This window comes from Poecilia latipinna, unplaced genomic scaffold (genome assembly GCF_001443285.1).
Source record: "Poecilia latipinna isolate Pla-1442-1.1 unplaced genomic scaffold, P_latipinna-1.0 Scaffold1115, whole genome shotgun sequence".
NCBI classification, from domain to species: Eukaryota; Metazoa; Chordata; class Actinopteri; order Cyprinodontiformes; family Poeciliidae; genus Poecilia; species Poecilia latipinna.
Genome location: NW_015113731.1, coordinates 119473 through 133269, shown reverse-complemented (window position 1 = coordinate 133269; position 13797 = coordinate 119473). Strand labels below are relative to the sequence as shown.

Here is a 13797-nt window from a genome sequence, read left to right as displayed (position 1 = left end):
TATATATATGTGTGTGTGTGTATATATATATATATATATATATATATATATATATATATATATATATATATATATATATATATATATATATATATATAAAGCTCCTTTCTTTACCAGAATGGGTGATTCAAGTTGACTTTACACCTGGAAAAAAAACAGATGAACTTTAAAGAAAAGGAGATTTGATATGATCATTTTGGCATTTCATAGGTCACAAAGCAACGCAGTTTGACATTGTTGACCGTTCTCAGTCTTCTAAGAGCAGGGAGATGAAAGCTGATATCATTTAATATAGTTGTTTTTAAAATAAAATATGTACATACATGTATATGTAATATATATAACAGATTTTCGGGACTATAGAGCGCACCTCACTGTTTGGGTTTGATTCTCAGTTTAACAGCATCGGCTACATGTGAAGGGTTTGTGCGTCTGTCTCACATTAACAGCTCTGTTTGGTTATGGTTTCTGTTTGTCTCTTAACTATCCAGAGCTGTGCTAATTATCTTAAAATAAATAATAAAAATAAGAAGATAGCTGTGCAAAGAGCACAGTGTGGGGCTTTAAGTCATTTCCCCATGCTAAAAGTAAAATTAACAAAAAGTAGAATATTTAGAAGAGTTCAATTAATTCACCAGAGGTTTTGAAAAATTCATCAGAAGCCGAGTAAAGGGCCTTTTAACTTTCATCTGTTAAATGAATATGCGATGCGTTTCTGTCAGCCGCATTATCTTCACTTTATTGAGCAATCTGCAGCCTTTTAAAGATTTTTGATTGGCGATATTGTAATATGGCTTCACATTTTAATCCTTCATTGAGTCCTAATGACCAGCCTGAACCCCACATCGTTCCTCTGTCTCTTGCATGCTGCAGTGTTTCGACCGTCCTGCACTCTAAGTAGTTTTGCTACCAATTAAAATACATTAATTTTAATTCAGCGGGGGATTCCTATTCTGCATCAGTGACAGCATTTTAAAAGACCACATTCATTTTACTCTGATTATTAAAGTAAAAATAATTACTTTAATTAAGTAGTTATGGTTGAAGAAGAGTGATCAATCACTGTATTATAGGTCATGTTATTTGTTAAGGTAGTCTTACAAAACTAATTCATAAGAAAATAAAAGACCAGAGCTATCTCTTCTTTTGACACTAGTTATATTTTTATGAAGCAAATAATTTCCTAGTGTTTAAAAAAAGGACATTTTGAAAATAATTACAGTGCATAATTGAGCGCTGCAACAATTACAAGACGATAACGTGACGTCAAATTCTCAGGAAGAAGCCCAGTCCTAGAAAAGATTACATATATAGAGTTACATGTTTCATAATAGACTGGCCAAAAAAATGCAAAAGAAAAGTAACATTTTAAAGGCTGATAAAAACAAGATTGATCTTTTTGGGTACAGATAGTGAGCAGATGATTACCAATCAGATTCCAAACCACAGCACAGCGTGAAGGACGGCCACCACAGCGTCGCACTGCGAGGATGCTCAATAATGTGAATAGTCACTAATAAACTGAAGCATCATTTTCGTTTTATGTTTTAATCCCCTTTCGGATCACCCCCCGGTTTAATATTTCACTGTTTTAGTTTTACTTTTTAGTCGGTAAAAGCCCCACAGTTTGGAATCGTCTCTGTCTGTGATCAAAATCGCCCTGTGGGATTTGTGCTTCAATGTTTGCTTTTTTGTTTTCCTCACTTCCTCCTCCCCGCACTTTGGAGTTTAATCTTATTTTAGCAGCTACGGAGCTATTTGCTGCATCTGCCTCCGTCTCCCCCTGCAGAGGGAGAGAGTGCCAGCGAGAGAAGAAGATTATGGACAACTGGAGAACATTACATGCATTAATGTTGGCGGTGAGAGTTTTGCTGCCTCTTATTGCCCTGGCCCGTGTCTGACTCCTCCTGGCATTCCAAGCATGGGAAATTTCAGACAAATTTAATGAAGCCGAGCTAATCACCGTCAGAATGCTGATCTTTCCTGTTTGCAAGGCTGTTAGAGCTTACGTTAGATCTAATGGAAGTGTCACAATTGTGTCTGTGATCTTACTTGTTCTTCCCTCGAGTTACGGGTTCCTGTTTGGTGTTTTTTGAATTTGGTCTTCTGTGAACGCTCAGAAAAGAAAAATAATAATCAAAAATCTAAATCAAAAATAATAAGAAAGAGGGCATAAGCTCTTAAAATTAAAGTTTGTCTGGATTTAACCGTTTCATGCACAGTGGTCACTACAGTGGACAGCTATCTAAAAGCCATTTTCTTGTGCTTCTTATGGATTTTTATGTTAGAAATGCACACAGACTGAAGTGGACACTAACGCCTCATAAAATGCACTATCAACTACTGGCCATCAGCTGGAAATGCAAGAAATTATTTTTGTCAAATCCCCTATAGGACAGACAAAAATCATGCCGACTGATCCGGTCCCTCCTTCTACTGTGGACGACTCGTGCAGGTAAAAAAAAAATAAAAAATTGTGACATCAGATAACCCCTAAAGAACAATACTACTAATGTATTTTTCAAATATCAACTTTGTATTTGGATAAAAATACAATGTATTCCCTTAAAATAAATTATATATATATATATATATATATATATATATATATATATATATATATATATATATATATATATATATATATATTTTACAAAATGTTTTTATGCCTTAAGAAAAAAAAAACTCCTGACACAAAGGATAATAATTCATGCATGAAAGGGTTAAAGTTTTTGAATGTATAGCATTAAACATGCCACAATGTCTGTAAAATGGAGATAAACTACGTTTTGGGTTGTATTTCAGAAAATATATGTGATGTGTGAGTTCTTCCATGTCTCTCATTGTAAGAAACCATGCATCTTTCAGCTTCACGTTGTCCAAATGCTCTTATTTACTCATGTTTTGGAGCACTCTCCCTCCCACAAAACCTACTCGGCATCTTAATGACACAAAATTACACAAGCTATTATGACTCATGCCACTTCAACTTAAAAAAAAAAGGATCTTCAAAACCTGATTATTTGATAGACTATGTAAAAAGGACAACATAGCGCTATCTGGTGATTGGTGTGACTACGGATGAGCTTATTAGTCATTAGTGCCTCAGTTTCTATGGGCCTCTCATTTCTTTTATCAGAAGTTGTAAAGAGTAAAAAGAAGCCACGTGGAAGAGCCAGCATCAAAAGGAATGAGCAGCTCTGTGGTGAAAAGAAATGTTTGTTCAGTAGAAGTCATGCTTCCGCACGTCCAATATATCAGCTGTAACATAAGTATTTTTCCCCCCCTTTTGTCTCTGAAACAGCCTTGACCCATTGATGATTGGACTCCTCCACAACCGTGACAGTGTGTTGTGGTAGATGATACAAGCAGAAGGGCATCGGTGTAACACAGATGCCCTCATGACAGCTGAGAGGTTTTACACAATCTCATCATTCAAGCATGTTTGTAAAATCTACCCTCCATCCAGGAAACCCAGAAGAAAAGTAGGCCTCTTTTCCACTGAGACAGGCCTTTAGTATTCTGTGCGTCTCTTTTCAGCCAGACTGAGTGGGTGATGAGCATCAAAGTAATGTCCAAATGGATGTCATGAGCCAAGGTTTTTCACAGTAACACTGCATCATCAGAGTTTCTTGTCTGGGGGATTTTATTGTTATGATTAACCATCTTCTTTTATGTGAGAGAGTTTACAGGTGTGTAGTTGTTCAAAATATCTCCTGTGGATATGTTGGTTGTCTTTTACTGAATAAATATATTTTCTAATCTGTCATTATCTATATGTTTTCAGAGATGGAGGGTGAGCACTGTCACCAATTGTGCTTCGTTTGAACATGTTGGGCTGGAAAAAACCTTTTTGTTGGTTGTTAACATTTGGTTTACTTTTCACAACATTTGGCGAATTTTTAGCAAATCCTCATAGGAAAAAGTTTAAGTACATGCCATTGTGCAAGTTTTTGTTTTTCATTCTTTTTCGTTAAATTACCAGAATCAGTTGCCGCCTCCGTCTCTGTGTTTGGGTGACGTACATAAACCACTGTGTATGGGACGCGAGTTTCATTGGAACGCAATGAAACTCAAGTTTTACTTGAGTTCCGAGAGTCAAATTGGTGACATCCGCATGAGTTTTATGCAGATGCTGATTTTATTTTATAACAGAACTTGGCACCTGCTCTCGCTGATAAAGTACCAATACTGAGCACGATACGTGAACTTCAGAGTGCATGATCCCATGCGCGACAGTCCAGTCATTCATTGCCCTTAACTTGACTATGTTGCTGCTGTAGAATGCAAAAGTTGCATTCCATGTTTTAATGTGCATCGTGTGTGATGGCTCTTAACAGTCCAGAGCTGCAGGTCTTGTTCAGTGCTACATTTTCAATCCACAATTTTTCCTTCCACTCACCTTCCCATCGATATGAAGCTCTCTCTTTTTGGTGGAGAGTTTTAGTGACTACTGTAAAGTTAGCATCTTATGATTGTGTACAACATGGTCCTAATGTAACACTTTTGTTTTGAAAATCTTTTACTGATCTGAATTTTCAAATCTTCTGTGAATTTGAATTTTGTGTTTTCGTCGGCAGTGAGTCATAGTTATCAAGATTACCAAGAATAAACACTTGAAATGTGTCATTCTGTGTAAAAACAAATCTTTATAATTTGTGGCTTACACATTGGAATGGTATGAATCACATAACTTGAGCGCTAGATTTTAATTTATTTAGCTAAAACTGAAAATTTGATAAACACATTAAATATAAGTTACATTATACAGACTTGTATTAAATATTTATCTACACATCTATATAATTTCTGGGTGAAGTTTAACGTTTATGACTGATACGTTAACAATATCCAGGATTGTTTGGCTTTAGTTACACGTTTCATCTGACAGTGAGAACTCAAATAAAAAAAAAATAAATAAATGCACAGAAAAAAAATAAATATTGCTTCTCAGCTGAACACAGAAGCATTATGCCAAGTGTTGCCTCTGTGTTTTTTTTATTTTGTCTGAATTGTTGGTGTTATTTGCAAACACTTCAAAATAAGGTGGGAGGGAAAAAAAAAACCTCAAACATTATAATTGTGAAGTAGATGTCAGCGGCGGCAGGCTGTAAACGGTGGCAAATGAAAGAGGGTTCACAATCTAGCAAATATCTTCCTTAATGCATTCTATTAAGCTAAAGTAATGGCTCTGACCTCATTAAAAGGTGTTAGCGGAGAAAGCGCATTAATATTATTAACATGTCTGCTCATGTTTAATGAGTCGCAGTAGCTCTCCTTTTTGCTTCTTTACATTGAAACTGTTAAAGTATGTGTCTCTTTGCTTAGCATATGCCAGCGTCCATCTCTGTAGGGTTGAAAGTTCTCGACATTTATACTTGGACAGCACAGACCTCTGCTGTTCCTCCTCCGCTCAATCCCAGATATCTTAACAGATAAGGCTTGAATACACAACAGCCAGTCATTCTCGTATTACATCCCCCATATCATCATCTTCACACTTCTCTCCTTCTTAATAAGGTCTGAAAAAGAAAATTTATTTTCTGCGTGTTCACAACCTCGCGATCCTTTCATCTCATTGAGGAAATTACCAAACATTTTCTCATTCAAACTCCATTAATTATTTAACCATCATTTGGAGGACATGTGTTCCAGTCCTCTAGATTAAATCAAACAAACATCGCTACATTCATAAGCATTTCTAATCATTGCAGACTATGAACAATGAACACTATGAACAAAAATCCATCCGAAGCTCCTAAATTATTATTTTTTGACAAAGAAAAAAGTGCACAGATGCCTCTAAATGACGCTTCGATGTGAGTCAATGTCAATTACAAAAACAAATCTTCTTGTATCTTTTCTCCTGTCTATTCCTGGGACACCAGTAATGTTCTCTGTCTGTCATATTCAGCCACATTAACATGTCTGGGGAAACAACAACCCATCCATCAGTCCGGGATAATCACTGCTGGTGTTAATGCAGCTGGGAAAAGAAGCAAAATGTCACACAATTTGGTTTGTTAATAGCCAGGCGGGATGTTTTCATGGGAAAGCCTCTAGAGAATCAGGATTCAATTAACCAGCCAACGCTGGGATTTCTGCGCAGCGTTGCCTCAGAAACCTTGGGCCTCATCATCCTCTGTTTTGTGAACTGAGCAATGACACGACTGCCAAATCCTGGCGCGATTCAGCTCTGAGACGTCTTTCATATTTACATTCACGGTGGCGGGAGGTGGAGGTTCATCTCGTCTCCTTTGTGTGACATTGCTTTTGTTTCTGAAGTCTTGCAGCGCTGTTAGAGTGGGTGGCGGCAGAGGTAGGGAGTGTGTAGGAAGGAAGGTGTGAGACAGAAGGAAGGAAATTCCTGGTTTTATTTTTCTAAGCCAGAGATTAAATTGATCTTAATAGCTCACTGCTACCATCTGGTGGTAAAATATATCCCACAAGCACTTTCTTTATTTCTTCCTTTCTTTCTTTCTTTCTTTCTTTTGTTCTTTTGTGGTAGGAGATGAAACTAGATGTTTAAAAATCTAAAATTTGCCAGAGGGAGCTTTGGACATCAGGTGTTTCCTTGTGTTCTTTTCTGGCCTGAGCAGGATCATGTAGCACTTTGGGGCAAAGATGCAACCCAGCAGTCCATAACTGGAGGCCAGGATTGCAAACACTTCTGTGACTGTTGCGTACTTCCCCGGAGAGCTGATGTAGGCGGGAATAAACGCTATCCAAACGGCACAGAAAATCAGCATACTGAAAGTGATGAGTCTGGCCTCGTTGAAGCTGTCGGGAAGCTTCCTGGCCAGGAAGGCCAAGAGAAGACAGAGGACTGCCAGGAGCCCGATGTAGCTCAGCACCAGAGCGAATGCAATGTATGAGCCTTCGTCACATAAGAGAATGATAAAGTCTTCCTCACGCGGCATCAGTTGGCGTGGAGCAGGGGGCGCAACGAGCAGCCACACGGTACAAATAAGAACCTACAAAAAAAAAAAAACACAGATGTCTTATTCAAACATTTTGAGAGGTCTTTCCAGATTATTCATTTAAAAAAACACCAAACCCTTACCTGGGTTATGGTACAAATAGCGATGATTGCTTTTTGCTGTGAGGGGCCAAACCATTTAATGACATTGCTGCCTGGAAGTTTTGCATTGAAGGCCACCAGCACCACTAATGTCTTCCCTAGGACGCAGGAGATGCAGAGCACAAAGCTGATCCCAAATGCTGTGTGGCGCAGCATGCACGACCACTTGGACGGCTGGCCAATAAAGGTCAGAGAACACAAGAAGCAGAGCGTCAAGGAGAAGAGCAACAGGAAACTCAGCGCCGAGTTGTTGGCTTTGACGATGGGTGTGGTTCTTTTGCAGAAAAATATCAGGACCACGATGCAGGTGCTGAACGAGCCGATGAAAGAAATGGCAACCAGGGTGATGCCCATGGTGTCTCTAAAGGAGAGGAACTCCACCCGTTTGGGGATGCAGGTGGTCCTTTCAGCATTGGACCAGAACTCCGGTGGGCACTGCGCACACTCTATGGCGTCTGGAGGAGAGATAAAAAAATGACTTAGCTGTGGTACCCAAAGCTTTTTCATTATACCTTTGTGCAGGTCTCATTAAATCAGAATATCATTAAAACGTCAATTGCTTTTAGAAACTTATTTCAAAAAGTATAGATTCAATAATTTATTTTTTCAATGTTTTTTTCTGTTAATGTAAATCATTATTCCTTTGATTGGAATAATAATCAACATATTTGATGAGGACTTGCTTTATGACTTTGATAATGGCATTTGACAAAATGCAATGTTTGTTGGCTGTTTAATAACTCACGACTGTATGATGTTTTAATGATTGATCAATCAATAGATCAAAATTATTAGCATTTTTCAGCAACAAGGCAGTTCAAAGTCAAAGACATCATCACACAAAACACATCATTTGAAGACCAATAACAATGCATTTTGTCAAGTATCATTTTTGAAATCACTAAACTCACCAATCAAATATGTTGGTCAATGTTCCATTTGTTATGGTTCACAAGCAACCTTGAACTGCCTTGTTGCTGAAATGTGCTATACAAATATATTTGACTTCACTTGATTAAATGAAAACCAAAAACTTCTCAGAAAACTCTGAGAACTTTCCCAGAAAATGTGTATTTTACATAAAAAAAACAAAACACATAAACAGTTTTACTCTAGAAATGCTATGCCATCCCTGCCGTATCCTGGGGAAGACAGCAGTCGTGACAGTTGCCCTACACAATAACACTTTCAACAAGAAGGATAAAATATTAAAGGTCATATCTAAGGAACCTGGTTGTTCAAAGAATGTTGTAGGCAAAGGACAGCTGAGTAAAAGAAGAAAAGCATAGAAGAAAAAAATACTTAGAAGGTGATGTAGAGTTTGAGGGAGATTTACAGATGTATGCAGTGGAGCAGTCACCAGACTGATCCCTGACAATACACACTTTGTCAAGCTCACAGTTTGTTGGGAGGATGCCATGAAAAAGGCCTTCAAAAGGAAAAGTACCCTGACCTTGCAGTCAATGTCAGACAGCCAGGACAGAGTGCAAAAATGTAGCTAGCGGAAGAAGGTTTCTGGGGATTTTATTGCTACATATATTTTGAGACTGGTCTCGACATCAGTAGTCAAACCTCAGGCCAGATCATCAGAGAAATTTAGAGTGTGGCAGAGTGGAGAAGTTAGTGGTTTTGGCTCAAAAGAACGTAGTCCCAACCTGTTCTCCCACACAGGAAGGCTGGACAAATCCTTAGAAAAGTTTGATGCTCGGCTTACTGGAAACGTCTCGCACATAATGTGCAAGTTCTCATTGGATGTTAAAACCCAACTCAGGGACGGGAACACTGTGTCTCACACAGTCCTTGATACTTTGCGTGGTCCTTGATACTTTGCCTGGTCCTTGATACTTTGCGTGGTCCTTGATACTTTGCGTGGTCCTTGATACTTTGGTGGGAATCTGAAAATAAATGTAGCTCTCTGAGAAACAGAACTCAGGGTTTTCATTCGCTGTAAGTCTTCACTGTCAAAATCATGCAGTCTTAAGAGGCGGGGTCATTTGGACCTCACAAGCTTTGAACTCTGTGTGGTCCAGAGGTGTGCACTTTGATTAACTTTTTTTTTTGTTTGTTTTTTGTTTTTTGTGTGGTTTTGGAAAACAACAGTTTGATGGGGCAAACCACACCACCCCTTTTCCTCGCTGTGTGACCATTTACTAATCCTCCCCCTAACACCGGGGTGAGGTGTATAATATGATTGACTTTTCAAATGAACTAATAAATTAATTTTAGATGCACCTGTGCAATAGATAAAACGATTCACCACAATGGGCCTGCTGAATAATTTTGCCTCACCAGAGAGATTGCTGATCTTCCCAGCTGTACAAGCCACACAGTCATAGCAGCAAACAGGAAAGTTGGGTCTCATTGCCTTCCGTGTGCCTGGAGGACAAATAGTGCTGCATACTGATGAGGGAACCTGCAGGAAAAAAGGCAAGCCCAAGATAAACTTAGTTTCTGCTAAAACAGTTTTCAAATTCCACATCTTTTTATTTTTACCCTGGTTCGGTTGCCATTCCACAAAATGATGTCTTCATGGATGTACAGTTTTTGTTTAATGTCTCCGGTCATGCCATCAAATTTGCCAATGTTGATGAACTTAAGTTCCCCATTTGGATTCATCTGCCAGTTAACGAGATCATACATGGCTGCGGGGTCGCCATTCTCATCAAATTTAATTTCACTTGCAAATGAATTCAAGTACCGTACTTGCTTTAGGTAATGAAGTAGCTAAACAAAGAAGGTGCGTGCGTGTGTGTGTGAGTAGAAGAAGCGAATGGAGACGTCTTAAACTGCAGTGAGTAACTTAAGCATGCAGTCGTACCTGCCAAGGCTGAATAACATCTGGATCTGCGCAGGACCTCTGGAAAAAAGGCCCTTCTCCTTTCACACAGCTTTTCATTGCCTTAAGAGCATAGGCGACAGCATACACCGCTTTATAGACGTTGTAGGAAATCCTCAGCTGTGACACATCTGAATAGATATTCGTCACATTCCCAAGGTCTTCCTCTCCAGAGCATGGAGGCTTACTTTCACCTTCCTTTTCCCGACTTTCAGTTTGAGCGCCCAGGGTGCAATGAAACACCTCTTCCCAGAAGGACACAAGGAAGGGATCCGTCCGGGCGTCCGATCTTGACGGATTCAAGCGAAGCAGAAAGTCTCGCAATCCCGGAATGCTTGCCTGCTGAATGGCAAAGCCAACTGTGCCCTGGAGGATGTGGTGGTACTTTTCGGGGGTGGAAAGTACAGATGCTGTGCTCCAAGCTTCACTGGCTAACCACTGTATCCCAGTGAGCTCACTTCTGTATGTAACAGGGATGAAAGTAAAAGCACTTATAGTGTGGTGTCTGTGTATGATTGGTTTCCAGCAGTCTAAAACTAAAGCATCACACCTTTGTACTTCGTCAAACAACGTGGCCGCATCATGTTCCACAGCAAATACGAGAATCACCTTTGCCCCAGACAGCCGGATGACGGAAATGATGGATGAAATTTCCGCCTGCTGTCTGTTCTTAGGGATAATCCTATGAAAGGCAACACAAACACCCAACTTTGTGACCTGGGAGAAGAAAAAAACAAAACAAAAAAAACCCTGAAGATCCATAGTGAGCTATATTTTAACATTAGCTCGCAAAAGAAAATATTCATACTTGTATTCATAACTGTTCGACAAACCTCGTTAGCGAAAATGTTTGCCCCGCCACGACCATAGGCATCATCACCTGCAATCACACCAACCCACGTCCAGCTGAAATGCTTAACGAGCTGAACCAGAGCGTCTACCTGGGAATAGAGGAATGCTGAAGTGAGAGACCGTATCACTTAATTATGTGACAGTTTTCTGTTTCTGCTCAATGTTTCTTCTAACCTGGAAGAAGTCACTCGGCATGGTCCTTAGGAAGGCAGGAAACTGCTTTTTGTCACTCAGACAGGCGCAGCTGGAGAAATAGCTGATCTGTAAAATGATCACAACCTTGAATAAATGGGGAGTTATAATTAGAAATGGAGAGGTATCAATGGTAGTGCATATTATAGCTAAAATTGTGGGATAGAAGTAAACTAATTTAATCTTTTTGTCACTTTAAGAAATAAGTAAAAAGTGTATCATGTATTTGTACTTTAATGTCATCCTTCCCATATGAAATCTACAGCAGTAAACAACCCTTTTTAGTTAATCATTCAGTAAATCTCAGTGACTCTTCTATGAAAACCTCAGAAGTTGCTTTGTGAAAATTAGAGCAAACATATTCACGAAGGCCAACTAATACAGTGGTGGAGCTGTGTTAGTTGGGGTTTGATTATGAAACAATATCAAGTTTTTCCAATCTAAAGAAAAACTTGTCAATCCAACATCTGAAAATGACAACGGCACAATGCTTGGCTGTACAAAACCAGCTGTAGAAGTTTTTTCACATTTGGCCATGTGATAAATTTGTATCTTTTTTTTTTTTTTTACGGGATACACTGAAACAAACATAACTGCTTGAACCTAAAACCCTTTGTTTGCTAGAAAACTGAAACTCCGCATGGCCCCGAGTCACACAATGAAACAAGATGGAATCATCAAGCCGTGAGAACATTTCTTGCGAAAAGGGACAAGAAAATTGCCGGTTGCTGCGTTTGCGCGTTGCAGTTTTCAGATTCCAATTTGTCAAACATTTCAAAAAGTTTGGATTCTATCTTTTTCTGTTGGTCCTTCACATAAAATACCAAAAAGTATACAAGAAAGCTTGTGGTTGAAATAAAGTAAAAGATATATTTTTTTAAAAAACCCATTGAATATAAATTGTTTTCAAAGTCACAGTACAATATGCATTTACTTGTGGCACGGTGAAGACGCCAAGGAAGCGAGCCACTACAAGAGACTGAGTGGAGCCTCCGTCTCCAATCACCAGCGGCACGCTTTCATTGCAAGTGCTGCTCCTGTGAGATTTTTCTCCGACCTCTGAGCTCTTCTCACCCCCCATTAGCTCCATGGCAGCCTTCAACGCCTGATGCGGCGTGCTGCATGAATCATAGATCTTGTATCCCACCGTGACGTTCGGAAGAAGCTTCTCCTCCTTGTTGATCTCTTCGATTGCAAAGATCATAGTTTGCATCCAGCGGAAAGTTCGGAAATTGAATCTGATTCGAGAAAGAGTTGATATAAAGCTGCATGAAGAAACTTTCTGATCAGGATGATTACTATTTACAATTACAAGTCTTACCTGGTGCATTTACTTTTAGGAGGCTGGGAGGTGAAAGGCAAACTTTGCTCCTCTACCATGTCGTGAAGGGAAAAGAGGCCCCCCAAAATGATGTCCCCCTTTTTCTCCAGCACAGGCATAGTGTTGGGTATCATTCGACATTGCAGGCTCAGGTCTTGGCTGGAGTTGCAAGGAAATAACAGATTCAAAACAAAACTCAAAAACACAAACCGAGTTCTCCTTTTTGTAGGAATGACCACAACTGATACCATCCAAAATAGCTTCATCCTACTGTATCAAAACCTCTTCAAATGATTGCACAATGGGCTGTACAAAAACAGATGCGAAACGACGAATGGAAAAGCACAAAAGCCGACTAGACGAGTTTAGAGGAGCGTTACAGCCTGATTTAAAAAAAAAAACCCTCCAGAGTTCTTTGTCTTCACAGCCCTCATAAAGCAGCAGATTAACTATCCAGCCTCTAGTGTCATGTAAGAGATTCTGCCCTTTGGCATATATATAACATTTCCTTCATCAGCATCAAACTCTCAGAAAGATTTAATTTCCCTTTTGGCTTGTGTTCCGTGGAAAATAATCCCTGGTTTCACAGCAGGCAACGACAAAAACAAAGAGGTGGAACGGGCACCGAAACATCAGGGAGAAGGATATGAGCTCTGTCATAACGCAGAGTTATGCTTGAGTAAGGTTAATTCATCCTGCACTGATGCGTTGAGGCACACAGTAGACAAGTGTCACTGGGACTGTTAAACTACATTAGATCCACTTTTTGTCTTTCAAGTGCACAAACAGAGAGACAGTTTCCATCATGTTAGAAGACTTTAATCCTTCCTGGAAGCATCACTTTCCAAAATTTAAATTGACTTCTACAACATGTATGTACAACAATAGCGTAGCGTATAACATTTGTTGAATTAAAAAGACTGATGCACTCGATATAAAAGTTGTCATACCTCTGTTCCAGTTTTCCTCAGTTGCTTCAGTGCATTTCTCTCTTGACTGCACAACAGCTAATGCTTTTTTTTCCCCCAAAAGAATTAGCACAAAAAGCAAATCACTTGTTTAAAACGGATAGATCTTTCACAGAAATGCAAGTATTCATGTCAATGTCAGTCCTGACATCATTGTTTAGAAACAACATACTTAAGTTATGATGTTATAAAACGGGAGAGGATAGTATGGAAGCAACTGATGCATGTCCAGAAGGATTTGAAGTTATTTTTTTGGAAGAAATGAAAACCTCCAACGGTGATGAGCTCATGACTTAATATTGTGGAGGTTGAACTAACAGTTATGAGTTGTTGTTTTTTTTCATTCTGATCAGAGAAATGCACCTAAGCAATTGATTAAAAAATAATTATATTGTAGAATACATTTAGTACAGTACAGCTGAAAAAATAAGGTTTGAGGGGAAATGTAAAATATATGAGCTTTAATAGCCTAGTTGCATAAATTGTTAAACTACTACCACTGAACCACATTTTGGTTTCCACCATCCAGCGTTTCTACAACATACGA

At 39.1% G+C, this 13797-nt stretch overlaps 1 protein-coding gene across 1 annotated transcript; it reads right to left on the bottom strand.

The window, feature by feature from the left end:
- Positions 1 to 6500: 6500 nt before the first annotated feature.
- Positions 6501 to 12671, bottom strand: LOC106959746 (extracellular calcium-sensing receptor-like). The gene is made up of 10 exons (XM_015052501.1): positions 12283 to 12671; positions 11896 to 12199; positions 10944 to 11030; positions 10751 to 10858; positions 10468 to 10634; positions 9900 to 10377; positions 9575 to 9805; positions 9371 to 9494; positions 7064 to 7536; positions 6501 to 6974 (listed from the first exon to the last, which is right to left on the bottom strand). Exons 1-10 carry the CDS (start codon positions 12546 to 12548, stop codon positions 6534 to 6536), a joined length of 2679 nt encoding a protein of 892 aa, XP_014907987.1. The 5' UTR covers positions 12549 to 12671; the 3' UTR covers positions 6501 to 6533.
- Positions 12672 to 13797: the final 1126 nt, after the last annotated feature.